Genomic DNA, 22,379 nt, shown 5'->3' with positions numbered 1-22,379 from the left:
CAGGGAGACTTGCATACGCACCGCCCCCCACCCCCAACTCCACTTTTCAACAGGGTAGTCCACAAGGTACACCAGGAACAAGTAACATTCATCCTGATGGGTCCTAGGTGGGCGCAGCAAACATGGTTTTCACATGTACTGAAGATGTCTTTGTCCTCCAATGAAACTACCTTGCCCATAAAACATGTGGTCACAGAACCAAGAGACAACACTCCACCCATGCCCTCAGACGATGAAATTAGCAGCCTGGCTCCTGCGGTCATACAGTTTAGTAATTTAAACCTAAACCAAAGGTGAATGGACATCTTAAAGGAATCATGCACACCTAATGCAAGACACTGCTATTTTAACAAAGGGAAACTCTTTGTCTTATGTTATAAATCACGTGCCATCAACCCAATTGACTGTTCACCTTCCCATGTAGTGAACTATTTACTGTATGTCTTAGACTCAGGTTTAGTCTTTAATAACCCATGAGTGCACCTAGCGGCTCTCCCAGGCTACACCACATTGCAGAGTAATGTTTTGTGGTAGAAGGTGCCTGTGGTGAATGCATTCATGGTGAGTGGTTAACAATTCTACCCATCAGTTTTAAATCCAACTCCTGGCTGAGACTTTTATATTGTTCTAACAAGGCTCATGGGGGGCCCCCATGCACAAAGCCAGTCTTAAACATCTAACTTATAGAGCTTCTTTCCTTGTCACTATCACATCTATAAGGAGAGTTAGTGAGTCACAAGCACTTTCAGTGCAAGTTCCTTTTGTCATTATTCACAAGAACAAGGTGGTACCACGCACACATCCATGGATGGGAGAATTTTCAGTAATTAGTAATTAGTACTGGGCAGTTGTGGTGGGAGACCCAATCTAGGGAGCGTCCTTTAGTGTGGGGGGGGCCAGGGATGGTTTGCGAGAACTTCAGTGTGGCGAGGGCTTTATTCAGAGCGGCAGCGTGAACGTCGTTAGGATCATTGAGCCCTAAGTTAAGGTCACCTGTGAGTAGGACTTTGGATTTTTTCTTAAGATTTGTTGAGAGTGCTTGGATGAGGGATTCCTGGAATTCAGTGATCGGGCCCGGGGGTTGATGGACAATGTGGAGGGTCAAGGTTAGGTTAGGTGAGAGATTAATTTTAAGAGGAAGGTAGTCGCAGCTGTGGCAGAGTTCACCTTCAATCCTCCTAATAGCGAGATTTTCTTTGGCGATGAGGGCTACTCCCCCGCCCCTGAGGAGGGGTCGGTCTTGCCTGTAGATGGTGTATCCGTCCGGGATGGCCAGAGAGAGGGCAGGGCCTGAGGTATCATTCAACCAGGATTCCATAATAAGGAGGTCAATGTGGTTATTCAGGATTAGGTCATGGATGTCCAAGACGTGTGCAGGGACTGAGTGGGCATTAATTAAGGCACACTTAAGGGTGGTGGCCAGGCCTGTAAGGCAGTGGGGGCAACAGGCGCAGACATAATAAATACAGTGGGGGCACCAGGCATAGGCGTAGTCATTGCAGTGGGGTCACTAGGCATCATCATTGCAGTGGGGGCACTAGACACCATCATTGCAGTGGGGGCACTAGACACCATCATTGCAGTGGGGGCAGCAGGCACAAGCATAATAGATACAGTGGGGGCACCAGGCATAGGCATAGTCATTGCAGTGGGGGCACTAGGCATCATCATTGCAGTGGGGGCAGCAGGCACAGGCATAATAGATACAGTGGGGGCACCAGGCATAGGCATCATCATTGCAGTGGGGGCACTAGGCATCATCATTGCAGTGGGGGCACTAGGCATCATCATTACAGTGAGGGCACTAGGCATCATCATTGCAGTGGGGGCAGCAGGCACAGGCATAATAGATACAGTGGGGGCACTAGGCGTAAACCTTGCAGTTAGGGCAGCAGGCACAGGCATCGTCGTTGCAGTGGGGACACTAGGCATCATCGTTGCAGTGGGGGCACTAGGCATCATCGTTGCAGTGGGGGCACTAGACATAAACATTGCAGTTGGGGCAGCAGGCACAGGCATCGTCATTGCAGTGGGGACACTAGGCATCATCATTGCAGTGGGGGCACTAGGCATCATCATTACAGTGGCGGCACTAGGCATAAACATTGCAGTTGGGGCAGCAGGCACAGGCATAGTCGCAAGAGGTGTGGTTGTTATTTTGGAGGCGTGGGACTCATCCTCCAGTATAAGCATATATGCCTTGGAGCGAGATGATGGAGAGCCTGATGTAGGCTGCTGGGTTCGCCGTTCTGGGTTAGGGTCATTGTATGTAGATCCAGTCGAGCAGATGGTGGGGCTGGCCGAGGAGATAGTAGTCCAAGACCTGCTCCCAAGACGCTTGTTACGAGTGTTTGTACTAGGTATGTAGGTGGGCGGGGCTAGTTGAGTGCGTGATCAAAGGCGTGCATTGCGGGCACAGTGAATAGCGGGATTGTGAGAAGGATGGGAGGCAGCTGGAAGGCGTACCTTGTTGACGGTGCCAGTGTGCTCCATCGAGCAGCGTAGAGCTGCAGAGAGTGGCAAAGGCCTTGTCCTCTGGCCTTTGCCGTCATGCGGCTTTGCCTGGCAGCGGACCTCCTCTCCCTTTAAAGCGGGAGAGGAGGGGCTGCGGGCCACGGAGCGTGAATCAGCTGACTCGGCTCCGGCTGTTTTTGCACTGGTTGACGTGGTGATGAGACACGGCTCCTTCCTTATGTGTATTGCGGCGGAGGCTGCGTTGGTCATGATGGCGGCGGGTGCAGGGCTTTTCACTCTGGTGGCTGCTGCAGGCTCCAGCCTGTTCGGGGCTCCTGGGTATTTCTCTCGCAGCGGATCTGCAGAGAGTGGCAAAGGCCTTGTCCTCTGGCCTTTGCCTTCGTGCCACATAGCGCCTGCATAGCGCCCACCCTCTACAACCTGTTCACAAGGCCTCTTTTCAATCTCCTCGACACCCTGTGCATCTCATACACCAATTATGCTGATGACACCCAAGTGCTCATCCCGCTCACAGGTGATTACGACTTGGACAAGAACACCCTCAACTCCATTTACTCCACCATCCAAGCCTGGATGGCAGAAAACTGGTTATGTCTTAATAGTGACAAGACCGAGCTCTTACCTATTGGATCACCGACCACTCTGGGTAACCTAGATAAAAGATTTTGCTCCTTCACTATCGACAACATACCTATTACTGTGGCCCAAACAGTCAAGACTCTTGGAATCTATCTCGACTCCAATCTCGCCATGGACAGGCAAGTCAATGCCATAGCATTGTCCCCGGCATACTAATCTAAACTGATCAATGCAGCAAGACCCTTCCTATCATCTCAGAATGGACTCACCATTGCCAGGGCTTTGATAGGATCCAGGTTGGATTATTGCAATGCTCTCCTTGGTGGGACCTCCAATAAAAATATTGCCAAACTTCAACTCGCCCAAAACTCCACCCTTAGGGCCGCCACAGGTTTATCCAAGAAGGATCACATCTCTGAGCTTAGAAGGAAAGCCCACTGGCTGCCCATTAAGCAGACAATCATCTTTAAAATCCTCTACCTCACCCACAAATGTATCCATGACCTTGCTCCCCCTTACCTCGCCCAAAGAATATCCCTACCGACCTCCTCTAGGCCTTCCAGATCTGCCTACACCAACCTGATTTCAATCCCTAAAACCTGCAGAGTTCGTGTGGGCGGCACCAGCTTCCCAGCTTTAGCAGCCTCACACTGGAATACCCTTCCTACGCATCTCGGGGCGATTGACTCTCACCTGGCCTTCCGCAAAGCCATCAAAACCAGGCTGTTTGTCTGACCCTCCTGTTTGACTTCAGCCTGCATGCCAACGGCACATGTAACTATGTTCTGATTCTGCAACTAAGTACCTCATGTTCTCTATGTATCCACTTGCGTACACTTTCATGTTTAGCGTCTCGATGCCTGCGGGCTGCAGCGCGCTCTATAAATGTAAAAAAATAAAAATAAATACAAAGTTCCATGTTAATCCTCATCATATGTTTATTTCGGATATGCACAGAACATTCCATAAAAACAGTGCAAAATACAAAAATACATTTCAATTGTGACACAGTAAAATACAACATAAAATATCAATAAAATGGCAACTAAGGAACTCAAAGCCCCGATCATTGATAGTTGTGTGTAATTTCATTTCATAGAGCTCTACTTAGCATTATTTTCCACAGATAAAGTGCCAATTTCAGATATGAGAGCAAGGACCAGCCCACGCGTGGTGAGTCCGCCCACAGCAAGTATATTAGGGCCGGCCGATATTGTACAAAACCCAATTCCTGCAATAAAGGTCTCACATGGGCAGGACAAAAAAGTATCAGATGGACCAAGTCTTCATAGGGCACCACACACATAGGGCAAGACTGGTCAGCCACAACTGCCCACTGCCCATAGAGGGATACAGTTAAACCGTACCCTAGTTATGAGTACACGATCCATCGGGAACTCTGCCCGCAACAGATTTCTCTGAACACCCGGGGATATGATTGTCACTAGCCCTCGGTTCTTAGGTTTCGACAATTCCACGCTTTCTCTATTCATACTCGGACTCATAAAAGCAGGCAGTCCATAGTTTTATCTTGCTACGAGAAAGCATACTACAAGGTGGGTACAGATGCGTGATATTAATCGCCATCAGCTGTTTCTTAACATGAGACAGCCATGGGACTTTGCCTCTCGAATCCTTTTCAGTCGGAGAGATAATCAATTTGTGGGTCAGAATAGCTCTCCCATTGCCCAATAGCCTGAGCCAGTGCAATATTGGCTGAAAGGAAACTACATCCCCAATCGGCTTACAGCCCAATTTCACGTGTACTCTGAAATTTGGTGCCGAAACTGGCAAGCACAGCAGTTTCTAAAAGAAATGGTTCTCCGCGGTCTGAACTGGTTTACTAGGGCCGGAGCGCAGTTCATGGACCTGAGCATGTCACACAGCTCTGCATGATTTAGCTTATCAAATGCCGTGCTCAGATCGGCTTCTCCTTCAGATAGTGAGTGTGCAGTCACCAGATAGAGGGTGAGCCCCTGCCGAAATCCCAGCTGGACCAGGAACAGTAGCCCACTGCTCGAAACGCAGTCCTCTAGACGGGCTAAAATGGCACATCATAATATCTTAAAAAGAGAATCCAGGAGTAATATAGGTCTGTACAAAATAGGGGAGGCCTGGGATCCTTTTTTTAAAATTGGCTGTATTATAGCTGTGGACCATGAGGGTGGTATGGCACCACCCGCACTTATTGCATTCAACCCCTGGGACAACACCGGCCCCAGAGGTCCAGGCCCTGATAAATAAGTCTGCTGGGACATTGTCCGGGCTCGGTTACAGCTTTGGCTGCCTATGGCCCGCTTAATCTCATCCACCGAAAAAAAACAATACTTGCCTCAGTGCCCTCCCCAGCCAGACACCCCAAACTACCCCCTATCGCTTACCCACAGTGCTCTACCCCCGCTCCTAGCACTGTATAAGGAAGATAAATGCTCCAACCAGGCCTTGTCAGGTACATTGCTAATCGGAGTATCCAGCTTATATTTGTAAAAGGGTCCTGCTGGGCGATCTCCCAGAAGAATTTGGTGTCATTGTTACTAGAGGCGCCCACCCAGGTCTCCCATGCTTCTTACTCGATTGCCCCTTTTCTAGTAGCCAAAACCTTCTTGTAATGGGACCTAGTGCCAATAATAGCTTTCTTTGAGACCCCTGCACAGCCCACAGTGGAGAGATTTGCCCTAGCTCTTGTACACTCTGAATCAAAACCCAGCCCCCCTACCCCCTTACTTGTCCTTTTCGTTTGCCTGGGGTGATGAACAACAGGGAAAGCTTGGTCATCAAGGATCCAAACTCCCCTGAGATAATAACCTTAACCAGATTCCCTGACAGCCGATTCTCCAGTTCAAGTGGGCCTGATTGGACTGCCTTTCTTAATAAATCCTCCTTGCTATCCTCCCTCCATTTGAGCCTATACCGGGAGGCATCCAAAGACACCTCCAGGGGATACACCTGGCTCGACATAACAGCCCTTGGTGCCGAGTGGAAATCGAGCTTGATGGGGAAATGGTCACTGCAGATGTTATCCACCACACCAAACCCCTTTAGATGGTCCAGTACTCAACTGATATACAAAAATAATCGCTCATGGAGCTTCCCATTGTGGAGGAAAAAGTGACCCTACCTGGGATATCTGCACCAAGTCGCCCATTCACAACACTCAGTCCCCAATCGTATAGATAATGTCATAGGCGCAGCCCCTCATTACAAAGCCTAGAGTCCAACTTAATGGGTGAGGGTATCCCTGCCACCACGTCTTCTGTGTCATCATACAATGTTACCTTGCCTATCCCCCAGTTTTGCATTGAAATCACCCCCCAACACCAGACACACACATTACCCCTAGACCACCCAGGGGAGAGCTCCTCCAGAACTGAAGCCAGCACACCCAAACCATTCTTGCCATGCAGTTTGTTGGGGCTATTCTAAAAATTTACCACTAATAGATCTACCTGGCCCGGTCTAAGGATCTTGACCATCAATATATATATGGCACCAGGGTCTTCAGGACCACCTGCTCACTCTCCAAGTACGATGTAACCAAAATACATAGACCACAATAATTTCTCCCTCGGTTATTTCTCTCTGCCGGCACCAGATATGAGACAAAACCAGCCACATTAATCTCATCCTAGGACTACGTCTCTTGGAACAGGACAGCTATATCTCCAAGTGTAGACTGTCTCTCCAAACAGGCCAGCCTAGTTTTAATACAGCCACATTCCATGACAGTAATGACATATGCTCGGCCTCCCTCACGGCTCCCACATTGGGAGAGCCCAGAGCAATGCTATGGGCCACCCCCAAGGACTGTCTGAGGCCCGCCCATGGCGGCTGGCATTATTCAGTATTGTCCATGTCCATCAGGCAAGCAAAATTGGTTCCGGGCAAGCATGGAGTCAGATGCACTACCCTCATGACCAGTGGGACCCCTTACCATGTAACTCGGGCCATGTTGGTGCTGAGCTACGTGGTTGGCAATTTGTTGTGAACCAAGGTGCTCTTTTGTGAGAACAAAACCCATGCCCCCCGGTGCAACACATTCCTCCTCCCTACCATGGGGATAAAAATAATTTAACGGAACCAACCAAGCCCTGCAATTATGGCTGGGGGTACCTAGGTTATACTCGACCATTTACTTAGTCACCTGTGCATGTTTAAAAGTCGCCACCACACAATACGCAGCTTTCGATTTGGCCGTGAAGCCCACCCATGGCACTCTGCGAGCCATTAGTATCAGGCGGGGATCAATAGGGCTACACCGAATATTTGAATTGACCCACTGGGTTGATTTATTAATCCGTGCCCCACTGTCCTCGTTACACCCAGCTTCTGGTATGGGAACATTGATTATCACTCCCACCAGTGGTAAGGCCTCTGGGGGCAACTGGAGGTGGTACCATCTCAGGTCCACCTTGTCCTGTGCCGGCAATGTTGCCCCCCCCCCCCCCCCTCGTTGGCTCCTGCTCCCTACGGGGAGTGCCTATAGGTCTCAATCGATGGGATGGTAAAGGGGGTCGCTCTGGCATTGAGGGGAGCGCATGTTGGCGGGGGTAGTGATTAGATGTAGTTCTACTGGGATGACTAGGTCTTGAGTCTTAGCGTTCTCCATCCCCCCTTTCCCCCGTATTAGCAGACTGCACAGTTGGTATACTTGTGGCACCTGGGCCAGCCTCCTTCCCAGATAAATCACAGTTCTGACATTGTCTATTCAGGATGCTTAATGCCTCCACATCCTTTTTTTAAGGACCTTACCAGATCATCTAAAATCAACTGTGTTCATGATACCGGTTTTAAAATTCGTCATAAAATTCATCCATGGTAACAATAATTTGCTAGTTAGTGTCTCAACGCCCGACCCTTTGGGAAAAGGCTGGAATCCAACTGTCGGCAAGGGAGAGAGATCAATGCACTCGTGAGGTGCACTATCAGGGTCGACCTGGCTGATGTCACCCGCTAGAGGGGGCAGTGAGACTAGAACTGGGGCAACAGCCAAGCCAGACACCGGGTTAGGATCGCCCGATTGGCACGGACCATCTTTCGGGCGGATTACTGGTCTGGCTGTCTCTGGAGTGCTCGGTGTTAGGGACTTGCTCAGGGTGGCATGCCTCCAAGCAGCAGTAATGGCCAGCTTGGCCACCCTGATCTGCTCATCCAATCGCCCTGTCACTTTTTATAGCGAAGAATCCAGTGCCCCCCTAGAGACCTGCAACACCTCAGGTGCTCCCTCTAACAGTACCATTAAGTTCTCCAGCGGTGGAGATTTTTCCTTCTCTTTGACTTTCCTATGTTTCTTTAGCCCTGGCTAGCCATGAGGTTTCTTTGCGTTGCACCATAGTCACCACCCCCCTGTGCTCAGTAACTCTAGGGCTCTCGGACTCTGTAGCTCCTAGGGTATTGTTAGTTCACCACAGCCTTGGCACTATAACATGTTGCTAAAAATTTGCTAAAAGTCACTATCGGCAGGAACAACCAAATCAACAGTCATTATACAAATATCTAATATATCTAGGAATGCCTGTTCAGTCCATATAAATCCAATTAAAAAAACCTAAAAAACACATCAAATACATACAGAGTTCAGAAAACAGTTAAACACAGTTAAAAAATTGTAAAAAATAGTTAAATTATGATGATGCCAAATGAACGGCAGTAAAATTATTTGTCGGAGGAATGCCCGAATGGCTCACAGGGCTGCCATAGTCTGTGTCCCCGCTCCCTGAAAAATCAAAGGTTTTATAAGAAAATATTTTTCCATAATGAGCCAAGTTCGCCGGGCTCGCCCAATCCATGCTCCACAATTGGCGAAGAAAGCCCACAGCAGCCCACACCACTGTGCCAACCACGGGAGAGCATCGCTCGCAGACCTAGGTTTGGCGGCTCTTCGCAGTAGTTACCCTCGGTGGGTGAGTTCCTCTTCCAGGAAGGGACGCCGCACACCCTGCTTCATGGCTTCAGGGCTTGGGGCACAAGGCTCCTCCTCGCAGCATAAAGCAAAGAATAGCAAGGGTTGTCAGTGAGGGCTATCAGTCACAGTAAAATCTCCTTGGTACGGTATGGCAGACCCTGGATACAGTCAGGATACAGTCAGTTATGTGCCATTGAGGCTGTGCAGCGTTTAGCAAAATGTACCTCCACGTTTTTGTTCCAGTTCGCTCCAACCACAATCGCAATTCGCTTCGTCCTTAGTCTGTGGTCTGCAAGGTTCTCAAGAAATAGGCAATAAGATCGGGAAAGAATATCCCTCCTCACCTCACCCCGCAAGCCGCAGACTGCCGACTGCTACACTTAGCAGCCACTTCGCAATGTTAATCAATTCATAGAACTTCCTGAGTTTTTCCAAAACCCTAAAAATGCAGCAGAAACAAATCTTCATACCTTAAATGTGAGAAGGGCTGCCATGTATTACCTTCGAAAGACTAAACCACTCAGAAAAGCATACAGTTCGTTTGTATCTCTGGACGCAGGGAGATTGGGGGTTCCTATCTCTAAATCGGCTATCTCTAAAGGGATTGTCGGATGCATCCAACTTTATTCTCCTGTCAAAAGAACACTGCCCTTAAAGCCCAGAGCACATTCAATTCTGGGCACAGTGGGGCTACTCTAGCTTAGATGCCATTTGCAAATCTGACACTTGGAGTTCTGTTCATACCTTCACTCAACACTACTGTTTAGATACTCATTCTAAAGGTGACAAACCGGTGGGCCAGGTAGTGCTGAAACATCTGACACTCTACCTTCAAATTACTGACCACCTAGTCCAAGTACTGCTTGCTAATCCATGCAAAACATGTGATGTGAATCTAAGCAGATCCAAAACCCTCAGAAGGCATACATTACTTACCATAATCCTACTTCTGATGTTTATCATGTGCCCACCCTTTCTCCCCACTTGAAGGTTTTGGGGCAAATCATAGATGCTTCACGCCTCATCACAACTTACCTATTCTCCACGCATACACAAGAAATTCAAATTCATACTCCCTCTTGTCAGAAACAAAACAATCTGAGGGACATTGACGCGTGAGGGATCATAGGTACAGTAGATGTCACACTAGCGATAATATTTCCAACACGCCCAGTTGATGCCCCTTTTCCAACTTCGAAACCAACATGTACAATTCTTTGTGCCTACCACTAGATGTCGGCCTATGAAAAGCATGTGAATCTAAGCAGATCCAAGCATCAGAAATACGATTATGGTAAGTAACGTATGCCATGTGTAGCATAGGATCTCCAACATCCGTATAGGCAATGTTGTTATTGAACTCGCTCTAATACAATCCATATTTGGTCACTGGGCTGGGGCTGCAATCAGATGGAAGATAGTGGATCATTGCACCTGCTATAGTACCTTTTGGTGACCAGATGTGCTGGTCATTCCAAACGTGCCATAAATAGTTAATGTACTAGAATTATAAGCACACAGCGGGTCGCTGCTCAGGCCAGTGCATTTGGATCATTGCTGCAGATTAACTAAGCATTCTGAACTTTTTTACAGCACACACACAGACAAAGCTTGTCTGATGCTCCTGCCAGACCTGTATGCTATCTGGATCGCTGTAATGGCCTGGGCCAGGCAGTTAAATCCCACCCAGCCAGCTTGTAAGCCAATAGCAGACACTTCATGCTGGCCATCTTTACTGCTGTGTCCTCTGCTGGCTAACGGAAACAAAAGATAGAATGTGTTAGAAGTGGGTAGTCAAATCTGGGCAATGATCGGTTAAGTGAACATGATGTGGGGCCCAGGAGAAAATAGAAAATAGATTGAAACGAACTAGTCATGCTATAAAACAGAAATGATCTGCTAAGTGACTATAGTAGCCATCTTCCATGATATGTCAACTGGGCATATTGGCAATTATCTGCTAAATGGGCATGAGTTATTGAATAACTGGGCATTATGTTTGTTTGTTTTGTATGTTTGTTTTATTTATTTGTATGGCGCACCGAGCCCAGAGGTAACTGGGCGCAAGAGGTACAAGAAAACTTTAAGCTTATCTTACAAATACAGACTACCGTGGTTGGTACACAAGAAGAAAATGGTGAAAATGATACATACAGTATGAAGGAAAATATACATAAATACAATAGTGTTCTCATAGAAAGTGAGGATACACCTTTTTCTCAGCCCAACCTGGTGTAAGGGACCCCACAAATAAGACTCAGACCAAATAAGTCAAGTCATCCATTTATTCAATTTAAGCATTCGCGAATGGGCATGAATCCCTGCACACTCAAAAGACTGCGCAGGAGTGAGCTAAGCATTCAAAGTTCATAACATCTTATATACATTTTGGTTAACATTGCATTCAATAGCTGGCACATAGTCAAGACAAAAATCTGCATAGTCATTCGCAGCTGGTTGCACACCCTGTCTCATGTGTCTTCGTTCGTGCAAAGGATTTCTTGCAAACTTATTCCTGTGGCTTAACAGTTATCACACAGTTTGGGGAAATTGCTTGTGTGGTTGCGTAACTAATGCATATCTTCTGCTACAGAACTGCATCCCGCCCCTGCTAGGCTCTTCTTCTTGGAATACCAAGGGTCTTAGTCACAAGCTATTAGCCCTTCCTCCGAAAGTGTCAAAGGTTTCAGAGAAGGGTTTATCTTGCTGAAAACGTGAGCACCAACTGAAGCGACATGCCGAGCCCTCCTAATCAGAATCCACAAAAGCGAGGCTGATGTATGTTGCTAGATATATACAAGTGGTAAAGTTAATATCTGAGCAAGTTTACAATATGCAGAAGAGGAAAGCTACTGTGAATTAAATATCCTTAGTTCTCAGCCACTTCACAATATTACATCTGAAGCTGAAGTAACTTTGTTCCACTCTCAGTGCAAGAGGGAGTGAGTTCCAAGTTTGTGCAGCCTTAACTGGGAAACTACTACCGCCAGATTTTGCTAAGTTAAATCTCGGTATAATAAGGCAGAAGGAGTTGGCAGTCCTACTGGGGCGACTCAATGTTTTCCTGACTATGCGTTCAGTAAGGTATGGTGGGGCGGCACTGTTAAGGCATTTGAAGGTCAAAGAGGCTGTTTTGAGCAGGATTCTGTTGTTAATTGTCAGCCAATGATTTTGTCTTCTTATCTCAGATATGTGCTCTCTGTTAGGAATATTTAGTGCCGTTCTGAGAGCATTATTCTGTAGGGTTTGGATTTAATTTAAGGTGTACGTGATAGCTCCCATGTAGAGGGTGTCGTAATAATCCAATTTCATGAGTATAAGGGCATTTGCTATAGTAATGCAGCTAGAATTTGATAGGTACGGCCTGCAAGCCCTGATTAATTTGCATGTGTAGGCTGTTGCCGATACCATATTGTTTACTTGTTTAGTCAGGTTTGGGGTAGAGTCAAGATAAAAACCTAGAGTTTTTACTTCTTTTACAACCTTGATAGAGTTTCCATCAATTTCAAAGGTAGAGTAGTCAGTGTTGTTTTTTTAGGTTGGCAGTGGTTCCAAGAATCAGGACCTCCGTTTTGTCGTCGTTCAGGCAGAGGCCATGGGTTGCCATCCATGCCTGAATGAGAGGTACATTTTGTTCACAAGAGCCGTGTCCTTGAGGTAATAGGGCTGTGTCCTCGAGGTAATTGCCCAAAAGGGGTATGAGGATCTGGGTATCATCTGCATAATTAGTGTAGGTGACACCCAGATTATCCAATTTGTCAATGAGTGGCTTTATGAATATGTTGTACATGGTAGGCGAGACACAAGAGCCTTGTGGTACGCCACAGGTTATAGGTATAGGGTCGGCTGAGGCTGGAGGGGAGAAGACTCTCATGGTCCTGTGATTTTAGGATTGGGCCAAGGCTATTGCGTCCTTAGAAAAGTGAGCTGTTGATGCAAGGTGTTTGCACAAAATCTCATGGTTCACCAAGTCAAAGGCAGCTGACAGGTCAAGGAGGAGTAGCAAGGCAGTTTTTCCTTTATCCTTGAGTCCCTCTATTTGTGTTTTTAAGTCAATTAGTGCCGTTTCAGTGCCATGTTGTGGCCTGAAACCTGATTGGCGGACGCCTAGTAGATGGTTGGTTTGAGGGTACTGCTGTATTTGAAGATACGCTACTTTGTAGAGTATTTTAAGTAAAAAAGGCACCGTGGTAATTGGCCTATAATTAGTCGGAATGGAAGGGTCCATTGTTTGCTTTTTTAAGAAAGGAAAGAGCCAGGACTTTTTTTTTAATTTTTTTTAATTGCTTCGAACAATGTTAGTTGAGAAGGAGGCATTGCTAATCTTGGAAATGAAAGGCGCAAGGTCTCTGGCTGCATCCTTAATCAACTGAGCTGGGCAGTTGTCTCCCTGGCACCTAGAAGGTTTCAGAGAGGAAATAATGCTCTCAACTTCGAGTGTGGAAACTTTGGAGAAGTTTAATTGGTCTGGTAGATTAGTTAGTTCATTTGGGATTGAGACTGGCGTTTCCTGGTTCGGTAAGGTTGATTTCATGTTGGCAATCTTGTTTTGGAGGAGTACTATTCCGTTAGCTAGACCGTTCTGTATGTTAGTACACCAGAGTTTGTCTTTTACATTGTTGTCTGCCGGGGGAATAGGTGCTTCCATTTCACGTAGAATAGTGAATAGCTTCTTGGTATTAGATCTTGCTTTAGAAATCCTGTCATTGTATAGGTCCTTTTTCGTGCGGATTATTTATTTTTTATAATTGTCAGAGAAGATGATCAATGTAGTCTTGTTTTCAGCTGAGGGGATAAGACGACATGGCGCTTCTAGTTTCCTTTTTTCTAGTCTTAGGGCTTTTCGATGTGGTGTAAACCAGGCATTCAAATGCGCTCGTTGTTTACTTTTACGCAGTTTGATGGGAGCAATAAAGTCTAAGGTATTAGACATTGTACAGTTGTAAGCGTCAACTAGTAAGTTAGGATCAGAAGCCTTCGGGAGTGAGTTCAGGGATGGGAGGATATGAGGTAGTAACCTATCCGCTGTGATGTGTTTTTTGTTCCTAGTAGGTTGGGGGGGAACTGTGTCTTTGCCAGTTGATGCACGCTTGTTGATTGCAATCGTGAAGGCTAGCAGAAGGTGGTCAGTCCATAGTTGGGATGTTATAGAGTTTATAGAAAGATCACAGTTCATGTCAGCCACCCAGTCAAGCGTCCTGCCTTTGGTGTGGATCGGCTGGGTCACCCTTTGGGTAAGACCCTGTTCTGAGAGCATGTTGGATTACTTGAGCATTTTTGTCTGATGTTTCGTGGAATCCAATGTTAAAGTCACCTAGCAGTAATACTTGTGAGTATTCTTTGGTATTATTTGAGAGACTGCTCAAGATATCCTCCTCAAAGGAGCCAATGGGTCCGGGAGGTCTGTATACTAGATAGATTGTTGGGGTGCTAGTGTTAGAGATCGGTACTTTGGAATTTAGAAGTTCACAAGATGTAAATGACTGAGAAGGAGATAGTCTAATTGCTCGGTCCGATTTGGCGATCAGGGCAATGCCGCCTCCTCTAGCGTCAGGTCTGTCTACTCTGAGAATTTGGACATTTTCAGGGACTGCTAGTGCAAGGGCTGGACCGGCGGCTGCATGTAACTAAGACTCTGTGACTGCTCGTATGTCTAGATTATTCATGGTGATCAGGTCAGCTATTTCCTATGCATGTGCCACTAGTGATCTAGCATTTATTAGGGCAGTATTGATTTTTGTGAAGGTATTAAGTTCCTAAGGGATCATAGGTTTGGGAGAGCCGGGTTTAGTCTTTAAAGGCATATTGGGTAGAGGTTTCTGTATTTTGGCTGTATTCATCTTGTTTAGATTATGTGGCAGTTTATCCTTGGATAGGTTTTTATTAGGATAGTGGCCAAGATTGGATAAGTGACTTATTTGAGGTTCATTGAGGCAAGGTAGTTTAGCTCAGTCTATTATTTCTTGCAGCAAAGAGGCAAGGTAGGGACGTTAGGTTAGTCATTGTCGGGGGTTGTAGGCCTGCAATGTAAATGCCTAATGCTATGGTCAGTTGGATGCTCATTGCAACGATAGTTGTAACTAGAGTCCACTGGGCATTCTTGGGAGTCATATTTCAGCTTACGTCTAAAGTGTCGTATGCTAGGTTTGCTAATAAAGTAAATGACTTGTGTAAGCTGGGAATGATGGGGGGGGGTTTGCTGTAGCCCAGCCAGCAATGATGTTCTAACTAGAGATAATAAAAAACTGCTATTGATTTACCAGTTGTATTCAAATATCCATAAAGGAAGAAGAGTGGTTATTCCAAAGTGGCACCACTGGCGTTTCTATGTATATTTTAAATGGCTGTTACCCTTTAACTGGACAGAACGTAAAAACCTTACGTTGGTTGCAGCCACTCGTCTTGGTTTAAGCGGAAATCAATTAAAGTATCCTTTTGAGCTCAAAAATTCATACAAATGACATTCAAATAGTACGTAAGTTTGTATTGGCAGACCGAAGTATCGATCGATGTAATTTGTACGAAATGAAACCCATTAACATTTACAAGTTTGACCTGATAAATTGTGGAATTTGTCATGTGCTTTGGTTTTTTATTTGGAGGGGGAGAGGGCAGTCGCTGGTGGATGGCAGAGGGAGAGGGAAAAGGTGAAAGGTGGGAGGCACAACGGTGATTTTTGGGGAAAGCATTTAACTGTTTTGCTTGTGTTAATGTGGGGAGAGTCTTAGTGCACGTTCCTGCTTTGCACAGAGGTTGGAGGGTTGAGTGTGCACTCTTCCACTTGCACCATGCGTTTTCTATCCACACACTCTACTAACTGATCCTTGCCTTCACACAGGTGGGTGCTGCTGCATGGTGCGGTGTCTCTGCTACACATGGTGCAGGTGGCACTGGGATACGCCTTGATGCTCTGCGTTATGACCTACAACAGCTGGATCTTCTTGGGCGTTATTGTTGGCTCTACCATTGGGTACTACCTGTTGTTCCCAATGCAGTTGCAAACTTTTGATTCCTGCCACGTGGGAGCACCGACAGTCGCAAAAGGACATACAAATGAGGGACGAGTAAGAACGGGCGGAGACCTGTGAAAGCAAACCTCTCCCAGACTGGCCCCTGAATCTATTACATGGAGGTTATCTGTGGTATAGAGAAGGAGCTGCCTTCTCCCCTTTTTTTTATAAAGCGTTCATGTATACTTCCTGGTCTGGCACCACCTTCCATGCACTGCTTACTCGTTCCCTGCCCTCTTTCTATAGACTGCCTTCACACGACCTAATCTTTCCAGGCTTGCAAGCTTATTACTCATACCTTATGGTGCCGTGGTTTTGGGCTATACTCGCAATGTCCAATGCCATGTTGAAATCTACCTGCGTATCTGCAAGGGCGATCAAGAATGAGGTGTTGCACTGGCCACAGTATAAGAGGGCATCAGCCAGGGAACATCCTATGAACTTCAAGGGAGGGAAAGCACTGTGCTGCAGCTAGTTAGTAAAGACCATATACATGGGTTTCAAAAGCATTGCGCTCTTTTTAATGCAGTTTAATTTTAAAGGCAGTTTCCAATTGAATTGGGAGCTGTTTAGTAAAATAAAGAATGAGGGTACTTTTAAGCTGCACCCACAAAGAGACACAGTTAGAAAGCTTCACAATGCTTGGATGGAATGACTGAGGATGGGCACACGAACACCAAGCATTTGTTGTTCAGGACTTACTTGCTCACAGGCGTGGCACAGACATTAATAGCCACTCACGTTTAGGGTGTAATGTCTGCCTACTGCACAGAGATGGTCTGTCAACTTTACCAATGCACAATCTGTCGCCTAGCAAAACAACTGGATGCTTGTCTCCTTCTGGAATGAATGATTCAGAACCTTTGGAAGATGCATACAGAAGCCTGTCCCCTCAAGGCGAATAATAATACATTATTGTTCTGTCCCTTATAGTGTCTTGATAGCTGGGGTTATTGGCACAAGGACACAGTTTCATTGATAGCAGTGTTTGAATCATTGGGGTGGCACAAATAGGAAAGCATAGCTAAGGGTATTTATTGCACATGCACACCTAGGTATGAACATATAGGGTGGATGTTACCAGTTATGGGCAGACTGACTGATACACAGCCTTTCTCCACCAGGATCAGGGACCAATCATTCACATCTAGACACACAAACCAGAAGACAGACCTATTAACCTCCAAGACTGTATGCCTGTATGGCATTACACCCATAAGAATTGATGCCTCTGAGTTTGCAAAGCGGTATGTAGTTTTTCGTCTCTAGGACGTAATGATGCTATTTGCAGACATGGAGATTGCTATCATCATCAGTGCGTGAATTCAGAGGTTTGCGCAGGTGTAGGACTTCATCTTTACCACTAAATCAGTGGGATGGCACTGGAATGTAGATCCTTTCACCCTGCATTTTACTTTGCCACATCCATGTTTTTGCTGATCAGATCTAATGGGTCGCCTGTGCATAAATCAGGCAATTAGGGTGATACATTGCCTAGAGAATTAAGGACTCCATGCATCAGTGTAATAATACAGGGATAATAGTGCCTTTGCCCTACAGGACTTCCCACAACTGAGAATGGTTAAAATGTAAAACTTGGAATTTTTCTTTTTTCGCAGGTTGGCACAGACATTAAGAGCCCCTCGCCTGTACTGTATGATTGTTTAGTTTGTCTCAGGGATTCAAGGACATCCACCTGTAGTGTGGAATGGTTTAAGGGATTAGCGTGGGGACATATATATTTGCTGCAGGGATTGTATATGTGTATATATATATGGGCAATGGTGCATGTATATATTGAGACTTAACCCTCTCTTACTCAGTGATTCACAGAAATTCAGAACCTTTAGCCCTGAGGAATTGGACAGCATGGAAGACTGGGTTGTTGATGTATAACAACTTTTTTCTAGATTTTGGTTTACTGGATTGGCATAAAAGGATACAGAACCAGTCTTCTGGCTTTGCATCTCCCGACTGATTCTGGGATACAGAATCACTCTCTTTTTGGTCTGTTACAACTGTTTGTCTCTGGTTTGGCATGCTGATACAAAACCATTCTCCTCTGGTTTTCTGTCTCTCTGGCAATGCATTGTTCCTCTGAGTGATAGGTCAGGGATTAGTGCAAGGATTGCAGAAGTACTTTCTCAAGGACTGGATGTGTAAAGGGTTTGCTAGAGCGATACTGAATCATTCACTTGTAGTACTTGATGGTCGACACTGGAAGCACAGCGTGCCAGAACCTTCCTTCCACTGCACTGGAAAGTTAAACAAAATAATAGTTGGACTTTACCTTTTAAAACGGATCCGGGACGTAATTCACCACTTGGACTTGATTGCTGTGGGATTGCCACATTGTTTTGTTTGCACATAATGTTTTGTTGCATGCACTGCTAACAGAAAAGCTTCTGGGCTGTCGATATACAGCAATTTGCTGTTTGACGCTCTCTGAGGGGATGGGCATGGGTATTGCCCAAGAGGATGGTAAGACATCTCTCTCTTCGCCTCTGAAACCACATGGCTCATGGGATAGGCCCAGGGCTAGTGACTTTTCCCTCTGCCCAAACTCTTAGACAGTTGAATTTTGTTAAGCTAATCATGTTTGTGTGAACAAATTCTATGCTAAAATGGTCATGGCTAATGCAGTGTTTTAAAATAAAAAAACTTGCAAAGTGCCTCAAAGCACAATTATGCAAAACATATGTTGGAAATGTGTACACAAACTTTGCAAATACAAATTGTATGTTGGTAGTGTCTTGAATATTGTAATCCTTTTAAATTAAAAACTGGAAAGCACATTCAGCACATAATTATGCAGAATGTATGTCAGAATTATGTACAAGGAGTTTTATAATATACATCGTTAAACATTATTAATGTGTCTTTGTGGTTGCATATGTGTTTAGTTTTGTCCGTTATTGGAACAAGGGCACTTTGGTTTAAGAGCAACAGCACTTGTTGGCAGGCTTGTGAAAACATCAGATGACTCAAAAGGGAATTGCAATACCTGTTTTAGATTTATATGGGCGTTTCAGCTATACAGATAAATAGAATTGCAATACCATATATTGCTTCAGAGTCTGCACTATTTGTACCTGGTGCATAATCCATGGATGAAGCGCTTTCTGTGTTATTATTGTGCAGGGATCAAAATAAATGCGAATTGAGAGCTACGCAACCCTGGCTTGTAACTGAAACCCTGCTTTTCTTAATACAGACTACTACTGCAACTACCTTTGACTCAGAGCACTGATGTTGCATGTGTGTATTTGTATGGAATTACACTTGTGTTGTGATTTGGGAATCCCATAAGTATACATCTTAATCACAGTTCTAATATTTTTTTGTTCCTTTACTTTTTTTTAAAGTATCTTTTAATGTTTTTCTTTTTTACTATGCTGAGTTACTTATACAAGAATGATCAGCAAGGCACTTTGTTGGTTTTCACTCTATTCCTAAACATTTTCAATAGAAACAGAAAAAAGATAAAAATAAGATTGTTTTAATGTCAGGCTAATTATTTGCATTCCTAATCGTATCAATACAATCACCTTGCAAGCTCTAATGCATTATCTGAAGATGCCGACATCTTTTCTACTGTTAGCTCCCTATTATATTGGAAGAGAATACTGGTTATAGAAGGTTATACCGTAGTGCCTTTAAAACATTTTTTTTTACGGTTTATTATTGCTGATGGAAAACATGACCACGGGCACCCAACTGCAATTTAACGGCAAAGTGAATCAAATGTGGGGACATGAATAAAGGGCAATGAAGGGTAACTCATCTTTAAACAAAACAAAAGCAATGGGCAGCTTTTTTTGTTGCCATTAAAAAATGCACATCCATCTTGAACCAATTGGACAAAAGACATTATTTCTGATGATCCCATTGGCCTTTGACTTTCAGAAACATTTGCCATCATCTCAAAACATTTTCTGTCTTTGAACTTGACCACATCAAGCACAGACACAATGCTCTTTTTCAGTTTGATGATCGTCTTTATATTGAGAAGTGAATTGCTCAAGCCATAAAGCTGAAGTTTGTAACAAAACCAAAGACCACAGGCCATGATTACTCATGGCCTTCAATCCATTGAAAAACGAACATTTGAAAAGAGTGTTTGAAATGGGGAAGGTTTGGAGGACTGCTTTCTTTGCCGAGGAAAAACCAGAGAGAAAGCGGTGGCACACCTTTCATTGCAATCCATGAGTGTGAGGAGAAGAACCCAATGCCTGTGCCTGTTTAGTTGATAAAGAGCCTCTTTATTGACTTACCTTTTTGTCATTTATTGTTTTTTTTCTCTCACATGAAGTGAATGCAGCCAAAGACTAGCAGTGCATCCATGTAACATGCCACAGCTTTAAAGTCCAAATTTGATGAAGTGCCTCTGCAAGATCGATGTGTTTTCAGGCCAAATAAATCCCTCACTTATTTCTCACAAAGATTCAAACCTCAGTTAAGGACAGCAATGGCTAAATAGCCATATGTGAGGAGTCTGGAATCTCACTCAGACATGGTTTTGGCTAAAGCCTTTTAATAAAAGGGGTTGGCAAAATGTTTTGCTGTCCCTGCGCTAGAGGCGTTTACCTTCCTAAACTATAAACTAAGGATCTGTCAGTTTCAGAATGTCCCAAACAAAACCGTCCTTTGTCCAAAGTACTATTCTGACTCTCACATTGTAAGGAAATACATCTTAAGGTGGAAAGGATACTGTCTTTGCCCTTCAGTGTTTCAAAAGTGTTCAAATGGGAAAAGGAATAACTCCAACATAGTCTCTCAAGGATATTGCTCCTTAATCCAGAGGATCTCTCCCTTCCCCTGGATTCTTCTTCACGGTTCATGAAAATGAGAGTTCTCGTCTTTCCTCTCTAACAGTGCCAAGTCCTGTATAGCTATCTTTGGCCTTCTGGTTCTCAGGATACCTGGTATACTCTCCTGCCAGGGTTTCTCGGTTTCCCTATAGTCACACACGTGTCATTGCCTGGTATACTCTCCTGCTAGGGCTTCTTGTATCAACAAACTTGCAATTGCCTGGTGCACTCTTCTGCCACAGCCTCTTGTATACACACCCATGTAGTTGCCGGTCTCTGCAACTCCACGTTTGATAATTCACCACATTAACCCTTTTAGCTAATTCCTTTTGTCCATAGTATATTGCCTCGTTAGTGTTTTGCTCACATTTGCAATCTTGGTAATGCACCACCTTGGCACTATTGGATAATTCACATTGTCCAGTAAATACTAACTTGTTACTGTTTCTTATTCTCTGTACATAGGGGCAAACTCCAAAGATTACCTTCTGTTGTAAATGTACTTTTACTTTCTTTCTTTTGTTGTTAACAAACCGCTTCCTTTCTTTATCTGTTTTGGCTTGTTCAACGTTTAACAACGTGCTCGCCAGTGCACCCCACTGTTCCCTTCTTCCCAGCAAGGACTCACAGGCTCTTCATGGCGTTTCCCGGTCTGTTCGCAGAGAGAAATTCATCACTCTCCTTTGAGGGAGCAGGGAGAGAACAACAATAGGTCATTAAGGTGTTTTATATGGAAGATTCATCCTGCAAGGGGAAAGGGGGATACCAGGTCTCATCCATGGATACCACCACTCACTCCCAGAGGTTTATTTATAGAGCGCTCCAAACCTGGGGGTATATGGGCGCATTAAGAATATACAGTTTCTTAGTTACAGAATACGGCCATGTTACAGGAATATACAGTTTCTTAATTACAGTACATAGGAATAGAGCGATATGATACATAATGGGGGTATTCAGCTGAAAGGGGTTCATAGGAATGCAGTGATATGATCCATAATAGGGGAGTACAGACTGAAGGGATTCTGGACCTCGAGAGGTATAGAAAAATATACAATTACCATGTTCCAAAATACGGCCACGTTCCAGCAAAATATAGTTTCATAAATACAATACATGCAATACAGTGATATTATACATAATAGGGGTATCCTGAAGATAGTAGTGATATGATACATAATGGGAGTAGATCAAGAGATATAGTGAATATACCGGAGGGTAATGTGCGGTGGGCTAGAGATGGCTCAGGTGTTACTATGCATGGTCCTAGTTATGGACAGCTAACACAACCTACTGAGGTGCATCCTTGGAGATGAGCCAGAGTTTAGTGTTTTTCCTGAATTTGTAGAAGGATCGGTCAGCTCTTAAGGTGGTTGTTAGTGAGTTCCAGAGTTGAACAGCCATGACCGGGTTGTCTCCCCCATGTGATCCTCCCTCATATAGCTGCCCCCAGGTACAGGATCAGGTAGCGGCTGCCGTCCCCTGGCCACATGGGGGGGAGGTCACCACCAGAAAGGGAGTAATTAAATCATTGGATTCATTACACATAGTAACATCACTAGGCCAGCACTTTTAGTTCTACAAATGGGTCCCAATGTGATG

General features: G+C 45.0%; 1 protein-coding gene across 1 annotated transcript in view; it reads left to right on the top strand.

Moving 5' to 3' along the window:
- The window catches only part of SLC31A2 (solute carrier family 31 member 2), a 202,395-nt gene extending 183,254 nt beyond the window's left edge, over positions 1-19,141 (top strand). The window contains exon 4 of the mRNA XM_069609692.1: positions 15,795-19,141. Within this exon, the coding sequence (XP_069465793.1) occupies positions 15,795-16,044 (250 nt within the window). The 3' untranslated portion in view covers positions 16,045-19,141. The remainder of the gene's footprint in view (positions 1-15,794) is intronic.
- The last annotated feature ends 3,238 nt before the right edge of the window (positions 19,142-22,379 follow it).

The sequence above is a fragment of the Ambystoma mexicanum genome, chromosome 8 (genome assembly GCF_040938575.1).
Source record: "Ambystoma mexicanum isolate Mex_15411 chromosome 8, UKY_AmexF1_1, whole genome shotgun sequence".
NCBI classification, from domain to species: Eukaryota; Metazoa; Chordata; class Amphibia; order Caudata; family Ambystomatidae; genus Ambystoma; species Ambystoma mexicanum.
This window is presented reverse-complemented; position numbering and strand designations above follow the sequence as displayed.